Genomic DNA, 18,766 nt, shown 5'->3' on the forward strand with positions numbered 1-18,766 from the left:
AAAAAGACATAGAAAATGGACACTGCATGACAACATTTTGTCTGGTAAGTTTGCAAAAAAGACTTTTTGACTTAATGGAGAGAAAACAAACACACACATATGGCTGCACTGCATTTCAAAGTTAAATATTTATCATAAAATGTGGAAGGAAAATCTGACTAAACCTGCCCAGATAGCGCACATGTTTAGCCCCAGCTTTTAACAAAATAAATTTAAATTATTTAAAAGTACAAAAATAAATGGCAAGTAGAATAAATAAGGTATTTACAATACTTACAGCAGATTCATTTACACTATACAAACATAATAAGAGGTGACGATGGGATGATTTTGTGTTCCAAGCTGACTGTAGCACCATTGATGAGGATTAAGGTCGCAGAACGGGAACCTGAAGAAAAAACACTAGACTACAAGATAAAAACAAGACATACAATCAGAATTGCTTTAGGAGAATACACATATAAGATCTTCCTAAACCAATACCTATGTGTTAGATAAGTAGAAATGCTGATAGAATCTAAATAATACTGATAGCAATACGTATATTTAAATGTTAAAGTTTCATCTATGTCTCCTGCACCTGTTGTAGCTGTTGATCTACTCCACTGTTACAGACAGAGTGTCACCAGAGGATGGTGTACAATTTCCACAGTAGCCTCCACAGACTCCTGTTACTCTGCTGCCATCCTGTGGACACAGATATAATGACATGAGCTTTCACACGCTGGCTTCACCAAATTCAGTACCTTTTTTAAAAACATATACATTTGAATAGCAGTATCTTAGAATACTGAAAAGCTTATTTATTTCATTGTTTTTTAAAAGTAAAATGAATATGTCATCTTGATCTTTGACATACAGTAATGTTGTATTTGTTTATTTCAATTTCAGCTAATGAAAAGCAAAACTTCAGTTTCTTAAAAAAAAAAGAAGATTCAAAATTAGCTCTTTAGAACTGCAGTAGTAGGCAAAAAATCTGCACTTAATAGATGATCTAGGATCATTTTGTATGACTCACATGACGTGAAGGAGATCAACCTTAGGTTCTGTTGTGTTACAGAAGCCCTGATTGCTACAATGAGAGTCTAGCTTTGATGATTCTTGTCTTCTTCTTGAGTTCCCAGAAAAGATCTAAGCTGGGCCAGGTTTGTGGCTAAGCCTGTTGATGTCATGGTCAGTAAACCATGCTCTTGAATGGTCATAGTCAGTAAAACAAAAATTTGGTTTAGGCTCAGTAGGCATCCATATAGAAGCACAGTCTGCTTTCACAATTCCCTTCTGACTCTTGATCGGGCTTGGCTTTCCTACTGTATTCTAAAGCTGTGGGTGCTTATAAATACTTCTCACCACAACCTTTCCTACTGCTCAATTTTCCATTTATACTCTTGGAAAAAACACTGCGTAGAGGTGTTAAAAAGTATTACTTATTATTACTCAAGTAGAACTATAAATTCTAATGTTTAAAAACACTTTTGTAGAAGTTAAGAGTATCAACTTAAGCTTTTTAGTCAAGTAGAAGTGTAAAGGTACAATTTTAAAATTATTTAAAGTATAAAAGTAAAAGTTATGCAGGAAAAAGATAAGGACAGATGCGTCACTGCAGTACCCTATTAAAAGAACATTTTTCTACAATTCTAGATAATATTTTTCTTAGACTTAATTTTCTTAGTTTTGTAACTTATGACAACAGTCTTTAACTTAAGACAACTTAGTATTTAAAAAGTAATATTATACATTTATGAAGGTTATTTTAAATGATACAAATGTAATTGTATGGAGATACAGATATTGAGCCTTAAAACCAAACATAACTGAAACAGAATCCTTTATATATATTATTTTCTCTGGATTTGGATCCCAAAAATCTTTTTAAACTGATCCTGAGCTGCAATCTACAAAAATAAGTATTGAGGAATAAAAAAAGAGAAAACAAGAAAAAAAAATCCTGAGATTTTTAACCAAATGAATGTGACTCTAAGGAAATTAAAACATTTTACTATGTGGGAAAACTTTTGTCTTGAATGTAACCTGACGTATGCAGGCCGATGTACCTGGGATTTCTGGATACGGGTCACTGCATAGTTCCCATGGGTGATCCATGAAGTGTCTTCAGCCACCTTGAAACCTGTTCCTGACAAGTTGATCCTAAACTGTCCCTAAAAGAAAAGAGACACATATACAGTGTAAAGTAAAAAAAAAACACTCTCTACTATTGCTACAGCTTGTTGGCTGCAACATATTGCTGCAAAGGCAATGACACCAAACAAGCGACTTTCCACTTGAGTGAATCCAATTTAGGGACTCAGTAACTTTTTAACCATTCTGTCAGCATGATTTGATTGATTTGACTCACTAAGGCGCCTTGAGATAATGTGTAGGGAATTGATGCTATGAAATTAAAATTAAATTGATTATTTGTATCAAGGAGGTAGTCATTCGGGGGAGGTTATAGTAGCAGATTTGGGGAGTATTAGTAGAAGGGCCACACCCAGGGCTCAATTCATGCACAAACCATCATGCAGGCTTCTATTTTGAGATGTTAACATGCAAGAAGTGAAGTGTAAGCCTTGGAATCCAAAAATAAATGTTAGGAATAACACACCAAATATGAGTTGAAGGACAGGTAAATGTAAGGCAGAAGCAACAGGGAGGTGGGCTGACTTTGGCTTCATGACTTTGCTTTCCTGTGAAAGTGTTAGAGGTTTGATTGAAGGAACAAAAGCATAATTCCCCTGCATCATCCTACAATAGGTGGAAGTGTCCTTGCCTTAGGACACAAAGTCCCTTGCTGCTTTTATGTTGCTTTGCATAAAAGGACCTGCTGAACGTAAAGTCACATCCAAAAGAAGAAAGAAGTTTAGATGACTCTCTCCCTCATCGCCTTTGTTACAAGACTGCAGTTATTCTAAAGACACCAGCGTCTCTGTAACAGGATTCATGCCTTATTTAGAGGCATAAAGATTCAATACAAGTCCCTACTGCTGCTGACACTTTTAGGTAATGTCTCCATAAATTAACAAGGTGTTCTGTTTTGATTGTTTTAGATAGAGGTTTCTGCAAAATAATTCACTGCAACATTACAAAGGCTGGGGGTTTAGTTCAGTGTATGCAGCTTAACCTCACCTGTGGACAGTTAGCCAGGCTGTAGCAGTCTCCAGCTGCAGCAAATGGAACCCTCTGGCCTTTATGGGTGACAGCAAACCGCCAATCTGTAGCTGCACGTCAGGAAAAAGCAGAAAAGCAATAATGTTCCAACTCCTTTTGCTATGATGATCCTAAATCAATTGTAACCAGATGTCTTCAGAAGACATCTGAGAAGTTGATTTTATTACATTCAGGAGAAAACACCTTAATGAAGATCAACGGACACAATTCAATTCAGTTTATTTAGCGGATTTTCCTAACACAAGTCACCTCGATGCACTTTACAGAGACAATACTGTCAGACTCGTTAGGAAAACTAGCTGATTGCATTCATTCATTGACTTGCAAGACATGCTTCTCCTGAAGGAGCTCTTGGCAATGATTTTTCCTTGCATTTTGTCATTGAATCTTTAGTAATCCCTCACACCAAGAATGTAGTGACAGTGGAGAGGAAAACTCCCTTTTAAAAGGAAGAAACATCCGGTAGAACCTGGCTGTGAGTGGACATCAGTCAAGGCCAACTGGGTTTCAATGAGAAAGAGGCAGACATACAAAAAGAAGCAAATATGCAAGCTACAACAGGTGGCTCTGTCCAAGAAAGACACAGCCAGGTGGACAAACTCCAAGCCAATTCTTCTAGTTACAATAAAAGAAACAGGCCAATCTCCAACACAGAGGATAATTTAGTCCAGGACGACGTCACAGCCAAACCAGAACAGACCAGATGAAACTACTAGGATGTTGAAAAAAGCAGAGAGACAATAAAGTAATGAGTGGAACTTGACAAATATTTTAGGGTGGGAGAAGGGACATAGAATGAAGCAGAAATGTGTTCCCTATGTGATCCAGCAGCCTAAAAATATAGCAGCACATACAGAAAATAAGTCAGGATAACAAACTATTTTGGATGACGTATAAGAAACGTTGAGCCACAACAGGGCCAAGACAGAGCCAAGGATTAACATCAACTGGACTGAAATTATCCCCTGCTGGATTAGGCTGTTAATGCTCTACCTCTCTATTCACACAGTGACTAAGCAAATATCCCTCTGTTCTTAAATATAAGCTTGATCAAATGGAAAGTTTTAAGCCTAGAAAAGTAGACAGACTAAAACTGGTAGTTGGTTCCACAGGAGAGGAACCTGATATCTGCCTCCCATTCTACTTTTAGAAATTCTAGGAACCACTAGTAACCTTTCAGATTGAGAGCGAAGTGCTCTGTTAGGAAAATAAAGAACAAGCATATCTCTGATATAATTTGAACTTGTCTATTTAAGGCTTTATATGTGAGAAGGACAATTTTAAATCATATTCTGGATTTAACAGGAAGCCAATTGAGATAAGCTAGGATAAGAGAGATATGATCTCTCTTTTTAATTTTCATCAAAACTCCAGATCAACTGAAGGCTTTTAACTACAGTTTGCTGAATTACAATATACAGCCATGAAGTAACAAATGCATGGGCTAGTTTCTCAGCATCAGCTCTGAACAAGATATTTCCAATTTTTGCAATGTTTCGGAGATGAAAGGAGGATATTCTACAATCCTCTTTGATATGGCATTCAAATGACAAGTCCTGATAAAAAATATCAACAAGATTTTTTACTCTATTATCTGAGATAAAATGAATCCCATCCAAATGAAGTGCCTGACTAATCAGCCTTTTTTCAGAGACTCTGGTCCAAAGACTATAACTTTTTTTTTGTCTGCATTCAGGACCAGGAAGTTAAGAGTCATCCAGGATTTTATGTTTTCAAGACATGCATGTAATCATCTGGATTTATATACAGATATAGTTAGGTATCATCAGCATAACAGTGGAAATGCTGTCTGATTATTGTACCAATTGGTACCAACTTGTATTTGTTTTGTCTGGCAGTGTTACTGCTACCTTCCTCAAAGTTGCTTAGTACCAGTGTTTGCCAGTTATGCTACTCTGAGCCCCCATAGAGATACTCTCTGGTTCTTTTCCTGTAGACAAACTTTTAGTAATTGACTCTCATTGTCTGCCTTCTCTAACTTGTTTCCTCGGATCCTCCTACCTCTTTCTCTGGTTTTCTGGATTCTCTCTCGTCGTGATGCTGTAGATTGTTACCAATTGGTTGCTCTAGTCCCTCCATCAACTCCTCAGTTTGATCACAAGCAGTTCCTGGATTCTCCAGCTGGCAGTCGTTTCACTCCTCTTTCCTCCTCCAAGCCTGAGTAAACCTGTCCATCCTCCACTGCAGTCTCCACATTATCAACCTGAACTCACTTAGTGGAAACCTCTCTCTGAAACCTGGACGCCCACAAAGGAACCAAGACTGCAAGGCACATCCCCCTCCCTTCTGGGGGAAGGAAGAACTTCAAGCCAAGTGAGATCTGTTTGTTAAACTCCTCTCAAAGATTCTACTGCGGACAACCTCAATATAATCCTCTCCCCTTTTCTTAGTGATGATGAGATTAAGCCTCATGAGGTGTTAAACTATTTGGTCAAATTGCTTCAAGGATCCCCACAGTTCATGAATTTTCATGGAAACATGTCACCTCCTACGGGTGGAGTGCAGAACTACAGTTTATAAAATAAAATGTGATGTTTGCAATTGTTTTCTTGTTTTATTTTTTCAAATTTAGTTTCCTTTGAAATTGTTTATGATTGGTGTGTATAATAAAATCTTTTGTAAGTTTTGTGAGTGTAAAATGTCATAGAAAATAAAACAATTGAAGGCACACTGCTTTTCTGACACTGTAGTGAAAAAAGCTCAAGCAAACTGAGAAAGTATTTGTGAAAATAATTTGTGCAATTTTGAGCAAATTGAAAGGTGTTACAGTAGTCATTTTTATTCAAACATTATAGTTTTTTTCCCCCAGTTTTTGGTTTTAATCCAGTTGGAATTTATATCTTCAACCAATCTTTTAGCTATACCAACTAATCTAATTTGGCAGTCTTTATACCCAATCCATATTTGTACTACTGCAAACCACTACAAATTAGTCACATGAGACAAAATACCAGAGTATTACTGCAACTTTTAAAAGTCCAAAGTGGATCTCGAACCAACAACCTCAAGATTGAAAGTCAATGTCTTACAGCTGACACCACTAACAATAGTAACTGCACAACAGAAAGCAATACTAAATTTAATTACAGTTGTAACTAAAGTTACATATGTAACCAGTGGCTTGTTCAGATTTTGACATTGATTGATATAACCAAAATTGTTATAACCAACTAGACTGGTTGAAAAAAAAAAAAAATCTAGTCTTAGAATATATCCAAACTTTATCCGGCTGACCGCAACTCTCCTAAAAACTCCAGCATCTTGACTCAGGCCTCGACTCCTCAGCTCATCTCATAACATCACTACTTTTTCTGCTCAGCAGTTGGCAGACGACTCCTTGAACCCTCCCTTCAAGAACCCATAACATTCACTAAACTCTTTCAACTGTTTAAATAAACATTAATCTGATTACCTGTTCTCCTGCGGTTCTGCATGTGGGTTAAGAAACTGGAAACCAACATGAAACATATAGCACAGTCTTATTTTCAGACTTTTTATCTGACAATAAGAAAAAAAAGATAGATGTCTTTTTATATTATAAAAAAAACATATAGGAATGTTTTTCTTGCACCTAATGGAAACCTATCTTTTACAGGTAATAAAAACCCTTTGTTAGATTTAGATCATGTTCCATGCAAAGGTAATATTGCACAGTTAGGATTAAAACTTTTTATAAATATCTTCTGTTAATTACACACTTTTTCTCCCCTTTATAATATTCTTGTTGCATACATTTCTAATAATATAGACATTTTTTTCATAATGAAAAAAAAATTGAAAAACATAAAAGAATATGAAGATTTTGTTTTGTACAGCTAGATTTTTTTGCAGCATCACTTCATTTCAGCTGCAGTTTTATCTTAGCCTTAAGATCACCCGCTGCTTAAACTGCAGACATGTTGATCCCATTAACCCTCATAAACCTGGACACAATTAAAAGGAAAAGACAGTCCTCATTTGAAATAATGCAGAGTAAACATTAGCCCTGAGTGCTGCTTCACATGTGTGTAAGCAACTTACTAATGATGTTCATTCTTCTCAGGTCCAGGCGGACTTTAGAGAAGGTGGTCATGCCTGAGGCGATGTAGTCTCTTCGACAGTCACAATCTTCTCTTCTAGAGCCATTGGCGGGGCACTGAGTAGGGTCATTGAGTCTGGGAAACACAGAAAAAACCTCTGCTCAAGTTGATGTCAGTGGAATTTACTAATTTTATGAGAAAACCACAAGAAGTCAGCTGGATTTCAGTTCTAAAAACAAACAGCTCTCCTTGTTATCCTGTTAGGCGTTCACCTGAAGCCAAAAATCTCAGAAAAGTTCTCCTCTTCTCCAGTCGTCAAGGTGATGTACTCCTGTGGATTCTCTGTCTGCATTCCTGCACAATATACCTGAGGGCAGCAAAGATGAAGGAGGAGCGATGGTCAAGATCAAGGTGGGTGAAGAGAAGGTGAACCAGAGGAAAATGGCAAAAAGGTTATAGAAATATAAAGAGGTAATGGAAAATTACAGAGGGAAATACAAAACTCAACTGGCAAACTGCAAGGACAACTACAAGACTACAAGTTTGAAAGAGCTTCATTCATTTAAAATGATCAGCTATTCCAATCTCTTTCACACAGGTAATTCCTTCAGTATTTTTTAGATTAAAAGACAACATTGCCTTACCTTGAGAGCTTTTCCTTGAACACTGAGAAAGTGTTCACCATCTGGAATGGAACCTTTCATGCGCTGAACCTCAAGACAGCTAGAAGGCAAATTGCCTTTGAGACAAGAGAAGTTAAATGCATAATTTATTAAGTCATGTCTGGCAATGCACATTGTATAAGATAAAGTAAAGGTAGAGAGAGAGAATTCACTGAAAATAATTCACCCAGATAAAAATTATTTCACAGAAAGAGTCTTAAATGTATTGTTCAGTCTGAGCTACAATTACACTGGATTCTGCAAGGATTAAATTGAACCTGATTCTCTAACAATAAATGCACTAAGAAACTGAATTGTAAAAAAAAATTAAAAATGGAGTCTGGTGTGCAATCGCTTGGTTTCTGAAACCAAGGGTTTGACACCCCTGCTACCGGAAACACATACAGGTGCTGTTCATAAAATTAGAATATCATGAAAAAGTAGATTGATTTCAGTAATTCCATTTAAAAAGTGAAACTTGTATATTATATTCATACATTACATACAAACTCATATATTTCAGATGTTTATTTTGTTTAATTTTGATGATTACAAATGACAACAAATGAAAATCTCAAATTCATCATATCAGAAAATTAGAATATTACTGAAGACCAATAAAAACAAAGGATTTATAGAAATGTTGGCCAACTGAAAAGTATGAACATGAAAAGTATGAGCATGTACAGCACTCAGTATTTAGTTGGGCCTCCTTTGGCCTGTATTACTGCAGCAATGCGGCGTGGCATGGAGTCGATCAGTCTGTGGCACTGCTCAGGTGTTATGATAGCCCAGGTTGCTCTAATAGTGGCTTTTAGCTCTTCTGAATTGTTGGGTCTGGTGTATTGCATCTTCTTCTTCACAATACCCCATAGATTTTCTATGGGGTTAAGGTCAGGAGAGTTTGCTGGCCAATTAAGAACAGGGATACCATGGTCCTTCAACCAGGTACTGGTAGCTTTGGCACTGTGTGCAGGTGCCAAGTCCTGTTGGAAAATGAAATCTGCATCTCCAAAAAGTTGGTCAGCTGCAGGAAGCATGAAGTGCTCTAAAACTTCCTGGTATGTGGCTGCGTTGACCCTGGACCTCAGAAAACACAATGGACCAACACCAGCAGATGACATGGCACCCCAAACCATCACTGACTGTGGAAACTTTACACTGGACTTCAAGCAACGTGGATGAAGTGCCTCTCTTCTTTTCCTCCAGACTCTGGGACCTTGATTTCCAAAGGAAATGCAAAATTTACTTTCATCAGAGAACATGACTTTGGACCACTCACCAGCAGTCCAGTCCTGTTTCTCTTTAGCCCAGGCAAGACGCTTCTGACGCTGTCTGTGGTTCAAGAGTGGCTTGACACAAGGAATGCGACAGCAGAAACCCATGTCTTTCATACGTCTGTGTGTGGTGGTTCTTGAAGCACTCACTCCAGCTGCAGTCCACTCTTTGTGAATCTCCCCCACATTTTTGAATGGGTTTTGTTTCACAATCCTCTCCAGGGTGCGGTTATCTCTCTTGCTTGTACACTTTTTTCGACCACATCTTTTCCTTCCCTTCGCCTCTCTATTAATGTGCTTGGACACTGAGCTCTGTGAACAGCCAGCCTCTTTAGCGATGACCTTTTGTGTCTTGCCCTCCTTGTGCAAGGTGTCGATGGTCGTCTTTTGGACAACTGTCAAGTCAGCAGTCTTCCCCATGATTGTGTAGCCTATAGAACTAGACTGAAAGACCATTTAAAGGCTTTTGCAGGTGGTTTGAGTTAATTAGCTGATTAGAGTGTGGCACCAGGGGCCATCAATTTTGAACCTTTTCACAATATTCTAATTTTCTGATATGATGAATTTGAGATTTTCATTTGTTGTCATTTGTAATCATCAAAATTAAACAAAATAAACATCTGAAATATATGAGTTTGTATGTAATGTATGAATATAATATACAAGTTTCACTTTTTAAATGGAATTACTGAAATCAATCTACTTTTTCATGATATTCTAATTTTATGACCAGCACCTGTAGGCAATTAGTAATGCTCACCCATGTGAACTACTAAAGCATGTTTCTTCTGCATTTTTCTTCTGAAAATTGCTTTTGCATGTGCTCTAAAAAAAGTTTGCTCCTTATCCTATCTAAACAGAGGTGTCAAGTACTAAAGTACAAATACTTTGTTACTGTATTTAAGTACACTTTTTAGGTATCTATACTTTACTCCATTACTTATTTTTCTTCCTAATTCTGACTTCTACTCATTACATTTCTTACACAAGTATCTGTACTTTCTATTCAGAAAAAGATGTTGAAATGTCTGAAAGGTCGGACACAGGCAAGAGCGTATTGGGAGATGGAGACGGAGACCAACAAGACCTCCCTCATCCTTGGCCCTAACTGAAAGAATTTTTTGAAATTGTCGAAAAATTGAGCTTTCAATTCATATAGTGGCATCTGGCTGAGTTTTTTTAAAGGTTACTTTATGCTTTTATACTTTAAGTAGTTTTTGGAGCACATACTTTTTCACTTTTACTTGGGGAAAGAGGTCCAGGTGATACAGTACCTCAACTTTTACCAGAGTGTTTTTACCCTGCAATATCTATACTTCTACTTAAGTAACGAATGTGTATACTTTTGACACCACTGCATCTTAATATGACCACTAATGGCAGGAAGAGTAGAAAAAAACCCTGTTCCGTTTGGCTTCATATTGTCTTACACATAAAGAGAAATAAAATTGGTACTGGCAGGTCAATGTTTGTTACAAAAATAAAGATTAGAAGTGAGGTACTAATCTCTGACTAATGGTATCTCTACATTTCATTAATGCATTTCAAATCTTCATGAAGCACTCACAGCTCGGATTACTGCAGACTTTTCTGTTGTCAGGTTCTTCATCCGAAGAACAGCCATTGCCTTCATGTCCATCTGTGGACACACACTGCACTGTCCTCTCCATCACTCCATCCCCACAGCTTACTGAGCACTGAATGAAAAGAACAGCAACAGTAGGGGTAATTTTAACATTAATCTGATTACTTTCATATTCTCCACTAGCAAGTGCAGGTGCAACAGCTTATAAAATTTTTCCAAAAGAAAAGCCTTTGTATTTCTGCTGCAAATTACTCACAGTGAGCTTGGTTTATAAATCCCAGATGTATTACTCCTGGCTTAGGAAAGGGAGGTTCCCTAATGTTTTAACAGGTTGGTGAGCTTTCAGTAATTACAGGTTGGTATTTACACATTTTTTATGTTATAAGTTGCCTTTAGACCAGGAATTTTCCATTTATTATGAATCAAGTTTTAACAGGGCATATTAATGACTGGTTAGCATTGGGTTTGACCGTCATCCCCAGGTTCCACATCCTCTGTCACCGCTCCACTCACGTACGTCCTGCGGAGCACTTGTGCATTAATGTTAACCAATGATAACTGTTCCACATCCACCGCTACTTCTCCGGACATCACTGTCCATGTATATCTTCTCCGTCTTTCACTGTCAAAATACAGAGCCAAGCTATTTTTTTGCTCCACTGCAGTCCGCTGGAAGCCGGCCAGGTCAAGATCCGTAAATGTAATTTCACCAAACGCAAAAAGGAACGTCGCCAAGACCGGGTTTGTCAAAGTAAAATAAGGTAACGACAAATAATAAATACTAATTTGAGCATAAATTTTATGTATTCCCCAAAAAAAAGGCAGTTCGATTGGATGAACACTACTGGTAGTTCAGCATACCAGAAAGCAGCATTTATCTCGATCAAAATATTTATTTTATACTGAAAAGTTGAAATAAAAACTTCCAAGAGCACATCTCACAACTTCAAAACAAAGGCATGGATGAAAAGATGCAGATTTTCGAGGTAGAGAACAAACCAATTTTGTGTGATCCTAGTTATCCTTATTTCAAAGATCAACAATAAAAGTAAAAAGATTGGGCTGAAGCTGCATGTGTGATGGATGCTGATGTTCGGTTTTATTTATGTCATATTAAATGAGGCGTTCAACACTTTAAACTGTTTTCCTATGAGTTAACAAATAATAATATTGTGCGTGATCTCCTCAAGCTTCAAGGAACTCAGAGCGGAGCAATACGAGAGGCTGTAGGCGTTGCTTTGTGCAGGTTGTCTGGAACAGAACGCTGTGGGTCGGTTACGGAGGATGTGGGATTTAGGAGTCAAGCTCACCGGTCCCCAGATTCCAGCCCTCCACTCTTCTGGAGCTGGGCATGGGCCCAGATTACAGGGCATGTAGCTCTCTGGAGGGGTTCCAGGGCAGTTGGACAGAGACTGATGGCCATACTCATAGTTGTCATTTTCCAAATGCACCTCACTGCAGGAGATGAGACGCTGACGGTAGCCCTGACCACAGCTCACTGAGCACTGAACGAGAGAGAGATAAAAAAAAACACAGGTATGAAGGAAGAGCAGTGTGTCTCATTGAACAAAAAGAGGATATCAGCTAAAACAAATGAGAGAGAATGAACTGATAATAACTATGTCTTCTTACCTCTGTCCACTCCCCAGTGATCCAGATTAGTTCACAAGCATGTGTGTTGCAGCTCTCTATGTCTGGCGGACGGATCTGGTTCACACAGTATATTTCATGGACCTCATGCTGGTTGTAATCAACACACTCCAGCACTCGCCTTCGATGGCCCGATCCACAGGACTTACTGCACTGCAAACGGGACAGAAAAAAAAAATATTTCACATTGAATTTGTTTTATTAATTGGTGCAACAATAACAAGTACAGGGGAGGCTGAGAAGGAAGGAGGAGGTTTAGTGTTTTTAGGGCTGAAACAATTAATCAGATTAATCCTGATTAATCAACACTTGAATTGTCAACTAATTTAGTAATTGGTGAATTGGAGCACAAAGACTCAAGCTGACAGAGCAACCAACTCAGAGCAGTAATTATACTAGAATTAATATTTTTAAAAAAACAGGGTTTTGCATTTATGATTAAAAAAAAAGTTTTTTTCTGTCAATATGCTCTATCCAGAACTCCTCAAGTGGAATAGTTTTAGTTTAAACTCTGACAAAAATCTTTTCTGGTAATCGATTAATCCAAAAATAATTGACAGATTAATCAACCATTAGATGCAACGCTAGTGTTTTTACAACACGGAACAAGAGAGCAATATGTCAAACAAAATAAAAAATATCACTCGAGTATCCTTGTTGGGATCCAGAGGCTTGCCCTCCAGAGGGCGCCGAGGATCCCCTCCTGTTGTATGTTTTTCTGTTGGGACTTGGGTTACTGTTGGGATCTGGAGATCTGCCACCTGTCTCCAGCAGAGAGCGCTGTGGGTCTCCTGAGTTGGAGCCTCCAGCACACCTGAGGATCATCAGCCCATCAGGGGACCTCCTACATAAGCAACAGCCAGACCTGTCTTCGTCGCCGGAGTGTTGACCAGTTTTGGTGAGCAGAACCTGATCCTGCACATAGAATCTCTGTCTGCTCTGGAGAGTAACCAGATTCTAACCAGCCTCTGTTTTCTCTGCTCACAGGAAAGCCCGACTGAAGTCTGTAGCTCTGGAGGAGCTTTGCTTGGAAACCTGCCTGCCTGCCCTAGGAAGCCAAACCTGAAGACAATCAGTCTGGATTCCCCAGCCAGCTCTCAAGGGAGAGCTAGGAAATCAACTCGAGGTCTGAACCTCATTAGCCTGAAGCTAGACGCTGCTGCTGAGCTCCCTGCTGTATCCACAGTCTCTGGACCCAACCGGTTCCCTCTCTCCATCGATCAGTCTGAACCTCATCAAGGTACAAACCAGAATCAAAAACCTGACAAGTCATCACCCCTGCCTGGCTAACCAAACTATCCATCTCTGCAGATACTCAGTGATTCCAGTCCCGGACCAGTACCAGAACCTGCTCATAATTATTCTTGTGTGCTTCTCATTTAATAAACTGTTAAACTTTTACTCCGTTTTCTGTGGTGTTCTGCATGTGGGTTTAAACTCTAGAGACCCATCATGACAATCCTTGTTTGTCGTAATTGGGCAGGTGAAAAAAAATTGAGAGCCATGATGGAGAAACTAATGGATCATCTACTGATTTAAATAAAGTAGCTTTTCAGGTACTGTTGTCTAGCTTTGAACAATGTTTAATAAGCAGTTGACATCCGGCTGGATACAGGAGCAGATAACCTAACTCATTACTCAGCTGATTTTAGATTGCTATACGTGTGAGTATGTTGTATCTTTAGCATTTATACAGTAGCAGCTATACAAAATGACCATTCCCAGTCAAACGCCAGCCGAATGGCAGCCCACTTCCCTGCAACTCCCAGTGAAATGCCCTCCAACTTCCAGCCACTGGATTGACCCCCTTAGTCTCCTGGGTGTGCATGTGTTTTTACTCTGACTCCACCCTTTTACTGAGTTATAGGGTCTGACCAGGAGGTGATGCTTTTCCTTAAATCTTAATGTACACAAATAATGACAGACTATTTTAGTACAAAGGTTGATGTTTAAAAATTAATTGTAGGGTCCATCCAAGAACCAACCAAGGGCCCATCAAGGAAAGTGGGGAAATTTTTAATGGCTACTACTGTATACAAAAAATAATCCATACATATTATATTATTTTTGCACCAGTAAGAATAAATGCTTCTTTATATGAAAGTATTAATTTCCTTTTTTTAGTTTTAAATCTGTATATAACTGGTTTAAATAAGTTATGATAATGCAAGTATCTGTCATCAACCTGGCGCCAATCACTGGTTTGATTACTCATTCCATTCACCCCCCCATGTCCACTCAGCTATCATTACCATTCATCTGATTCATCTGATCAGCCTCTGTTTAACTAGCCTTCAACCAGCCATCAGTTATAATGTGAAACATGACTGCTTGTGCCATGCAAGATGTGTTTCTTGAATGCCAGCATGAATGGCATACACTGAAGGTCAGTTTTTCTAAAGCTCTAATTAATCAGACAGTTATTACCCAAATCAAAAGGCAGTAAATAATGAAAGAAGTTTTAAACTTTGCTTTTGTAGAAGTTACTATTAGGTCATTCATGTTGTGTCTTTTTCAGGGTGTAATCTAGCTTGAAGGTAACATCGAGGAACATTTGGAACTGAATGTAGTTTCGGGAACCTTGATATGGATTATAAAACGATGCAATGTAAATTCTACTTACCTTTATATGTAATATTTTAAATTTAAAAGAATTTTCATAAAGTTTCCATCAAGTTTTTTAACATATTTAGAAACTAAAACATATATTAACACTAATTGTCCAGTTAGCCGAGAGTGGTTGTACTCAACTTTTTTTTCCCCCTTTGCCTTCTTTTGATAATGATATAACTATCTCGTTATCACGGTTTAACAATTAATTGTTTTCTTGAGATAATAAGATAAAAATCTCGTTATAAAGAGAAAACAGCTATTGATTTCTCGAGATAAAGATAAGATAACCTGTTTGAGTAATGAATGAGGCTAGCCAACAGCCCTGGATTCCCAGTCCATCCATGCCTGTGGTGCTCGTAGTTTTGCAGTAGGGGTACCGTGTCTGTGCAAATAATTTTTTTAGTTTCCTATTTCTTTTCACTCATTTTCAGGTTGTGGTGGATAATTGGATTGTATGGAATGGAATGAACATCTTTAATCTGGACTCCTTTTAATGCATCTTATACCTGTTACAGGCATAACACCATGGCTGTTCAGAAAACACCCGGCGCTAAGGAAACAGAGTTATAGGTCTAATTGCTTGCAGCAAACCTACAATGTCGCTCGTTACCTAAAAGTTAAACACAGGATTATTTACAGAATTAAACATAGGCTGCCATGACTTATAAATCCTCTCCCAGTGTTGTGGTGTTAAAGAATGTAATCAGTTTTAACACAACCCAATCATCTCGTTATGACAAGAAAACAGCTTTTTAATGAGAAAACTATCATCACGTTACCACCAGTAAACGTCTTTTGTTATCTTTAGATAATAAGAAAATGTACTTGTATTCTCGAGAAGGCCACAGATAAAAAGTATCGACCGACCACTCTAGGCTTCCGTAGTCCAATAACCAAATAACTGTTTTACCAACTACTTTTTTGCACCAATTTAAATCATTTTGAACGTCTAATATTTGTTGCTACTGAAATCAGCTCTAATATAAGGCAATGTTACTTTTACTAAATCAATTTTCTGGCCATCCTACCCAGACCTGCGTTCTGCATAATAACCAGTGTGTGACGTGTTCATAAATTCCCCCAGATTTTACTCCAGAGTGTTCCCGCTCTTTTTGAGAGGAAGAATAACCCCCCACCCTGTCCTCTGCCCTCCCCTCTACTCCTCCTCTCTCAGAGCTTCTCATCACACATTCCAGCCTCCAACGGGAGCGGCGACTCCAGAAATCACGGGGCATAACCATGCATCACAAGGTAAGAAAATGTGTCTAAACTATGTGTTTTGCTGTAAATTACAGCTGTATTGTTTCTAACAGAGAGTCATTCAGTCAGACTTACAGCCTGCCAGTGTCCCTCTCTCCACCGGTACCGGGAGGGACAGTCTGCCGTGCGGCAGCTCTGGCTGGACGGGGGACGGGAGCGCTGGGGGCAGCCGCTCTCCGCGGTGCTCCGGCGGTCACCAACCTGGCAGAAAACCTCCCGCCGCTGAACTCCATCCCCGCAGGAGGCTGAACACTGAAAACAGGAGGTAACACCACTGTCACTTTCCTGTTGAAAGTTTAACTATAAACCCAGACAAACTGAAGAAAAGCTTCTCGATTGCTTGCAAATCAATTTTCATAGTTTATTCTTATTTGTATTATATATTTTTTTTAAATCATGATGAATACTGAACTGTTTTTAAGATATAATTTTTCTTTTAAATGGGAAATATATAAGCCTGACCAAGTAATTATTTTCTATTGCATTTTCTAAAGAGCATGGGTCTTACTGTTTTGAACCACCAAAAATATGTAATTGAAATGTATTCCTTAATACACTATTGTTTTATTTCAATTATTTGAAAATAATTACATTGACCTTAATATTAATATTGATTATGTTATTTCAGATGGGCCATTTTCATTAAGCGGCTGAATTTTCCTTGTTCCGTTGTTTCCAGCCTGATACATAGTTGGTCAATGCGTCTCTTTGGACTTTTTATTTTTCCTTTTTAGAAACAATTTTAAGACAGCAATTTGTGGCTATATTATCATATGAAAATTAATAGTGAACTGAATTTATATAAAGTGATTTAACTTTCCAAACACACCAACCACTTGAAGGGCTTTACACTAGACATATCCATTAACATTCAGTTGAGTGTTTTATGTAACACAATGACGCTGGAATCAAACCCACAACCTTTAGATATAATAAACAACTAGTCTTTCCAATGTGCTATGATGATATTTCAACAAATCTGAGTTAGAGATGTAAGAACCTTTACATACATACAATGCCTTGCAAAAACATTTGTTAGTCATATTTTGTCCTACAGTGTTATTGGAATTTTAGACTGGCACCAAGAATTAATTTTAAGGTAAAGGGAAAACTATAGTGTTTCTAACTTTCTTTTTATAATTAGAAAATAAAATTCTGAGATGTTTGGTGTTTTTAATTTGTGCCTCTTGAGTCGGTAGTCTGTGGAAAAACTTTTAGCTCAAAGTATAGTCTATAAACAGCCATTTTCAGGTCTTTTTCACAGATTCTTAGTTGGCTTCTGGATTTTGACTGGCCCATTCTAACCCATTCATATGCTTTGACATAAATCATTTAATTGTAGTTTCCTCAGTTTGCATATTTAGGGTGTTGACTTACCTAGTCTAGTCTTTTGAAGCTTCTAACAGGTTTTCATCCAGGAGTTTCTTGTATTTAGCTCATTCTCCTATCCAACCTTTGTTACTTCACCTTGCTTGACATTTCCCAACAACCTTATCCTGACCTGTTTGCTGTGTTGCTTGGTCTTCATAATCTTTTTTTTTTTTTAACTTATGTTCTCTCACAAACCTCTGAGGCCCACACAGGAGAGCTGGATTTATACCTGGACTGAATTACTCACAGATGTGCTAAATTTACCTTCTATGTCACTGATGAAGACAAGAGTACTCTAACTTAGTTGCACATTTTATAAAGGATTATTATTAAATAGACTAATGTTTTGCATTCTTCATTTCTCTGATTTTTTTTGTTCAAAAAGATATATATTATTTAAAACATGGATGATTTATCTGCCTTTTTACAATGATCTTCTACTTTGTAAAGACCCATTAAATAAAATCCAAACAAGACCTTTAACTTAATGGTTACAAAATAAAAGTTCAAGCAATATCAAAGCTTTAACGAGGCATTTTAATTGCATTTAGTATCTCTTAGCTCAAAGCGTTGTGAGGACTACCATTTACTCCAGGCATGCGTGCAGCTGCACAGCTGCTTTGAGGAGAAGCACATCCTCCCTTGACGTGTGCACAGCATTTGTGTTTCACTGCCTCAAGCGATGGAGTAAATCCAGAGAATGGGCGGGGGGCTTGCAAAAAGAAAGAAAGATGGAAAAGGCACAATGCAGACACCCAGGTGCATTTTGTTAGTTTGTCTGGGAACGTGACGTGAGAGAATAGCCTCTCGTAGCAGAGTGAGGCGAAAAGACCAACATGTGGTTTCCATCGTGGAGGCACAAGCTACACTGAGGCAGAGGATAAAAGGGACAGAGAGGAAAAGAAGGTGAGGGGCAGAGGAAGAGAAAATACAGGGAAGGGTAGATTTAGTTTGACTGGACTTCAGATCAAAGAGCATTCACATCCCTCCAGCTGTTCAACTGTCTGCGCTAAAGTGTCACAGCCTTGGTCTCAACCTCTGTTTGCATCTGCCCTTGGCCCACCATGCTGTGATCTGTAAAGGCACCCTGTCCTAGTTAGCGGTTGTGCTGCACATGTTTCACACACTTAGAGTTGCAAACAA

At 38.2% G+C, this 18,766-nt stretch overlaps 1 protein-coding gene across 1 annotated transcript in view; it reads right to left on the minus strand.

Annotated features, from left to right (window-relative positions):
• adamts9 (ADAM metallopeptidase with thrombospondin type 1 motif, 9) overlaps nt 1-18,766 on the minus strand; it is a 65,326-nt gene continuing 46,560 nt past the window's right edge. The window contains exons 30-40 of the mRNA XM_038277881.1: nt 16,328-16,504; nt 12,362-12,532; nt 12,040-12,234; nt 10,712-10,841; nt 7,850-7,944; nt 7,478-7,572; nt 7,207-7,340; nt 3,124-3,215; nt 2,052-2,156; nt 581-687; nt 1-407 (exon numbers count right to left, since the gene is read on the minus strand). Coding sequence (XP_038133809.1) covers nt 598-687; nt 2,052-2,156; nt 3,124-3,215; nt 7,207-7,340; nt 7,478-7,572; nt 7,850-7,944; nt 10,712-10,841; nt 12,040-12,234; nt 12,362-12,532; nt 16,328-16,504 — 1,284 coding nt within the window. The 3' untranslated portion in view covers nt 1-407; nt 581-597. The remainder of the gene's footprint in view (nt 408-580; nt 688-2,051; nt 2,157-3,123; nt 3,216-7,206; nt 7,341-7,477; nt 7,573-7,849; nt 7,945-10,711; nt 10,842-12,039; nt 12,235-12,361; nt 12,533-16,327; nt 16,505-18,766) is intronic.

This window comes from Cyprinodon tularosa, unplaced genomic scaffold (genome assembly GCF_016077235.1).
Source record: "Cyprinodon tularosa strain WSP-4 unplaced genomic scaffold, ASM1607723v1 ctg135, whole genome shotgun sequence".
Classification (NCBI taxonomy): domain Eukaryota; kingdom Metazoa; phylum Chordata; class Actinopteri; order Cyprinodontiformes; family Cyprinodontidae; genus Cyprinodon; species Cyprinodon tularosa.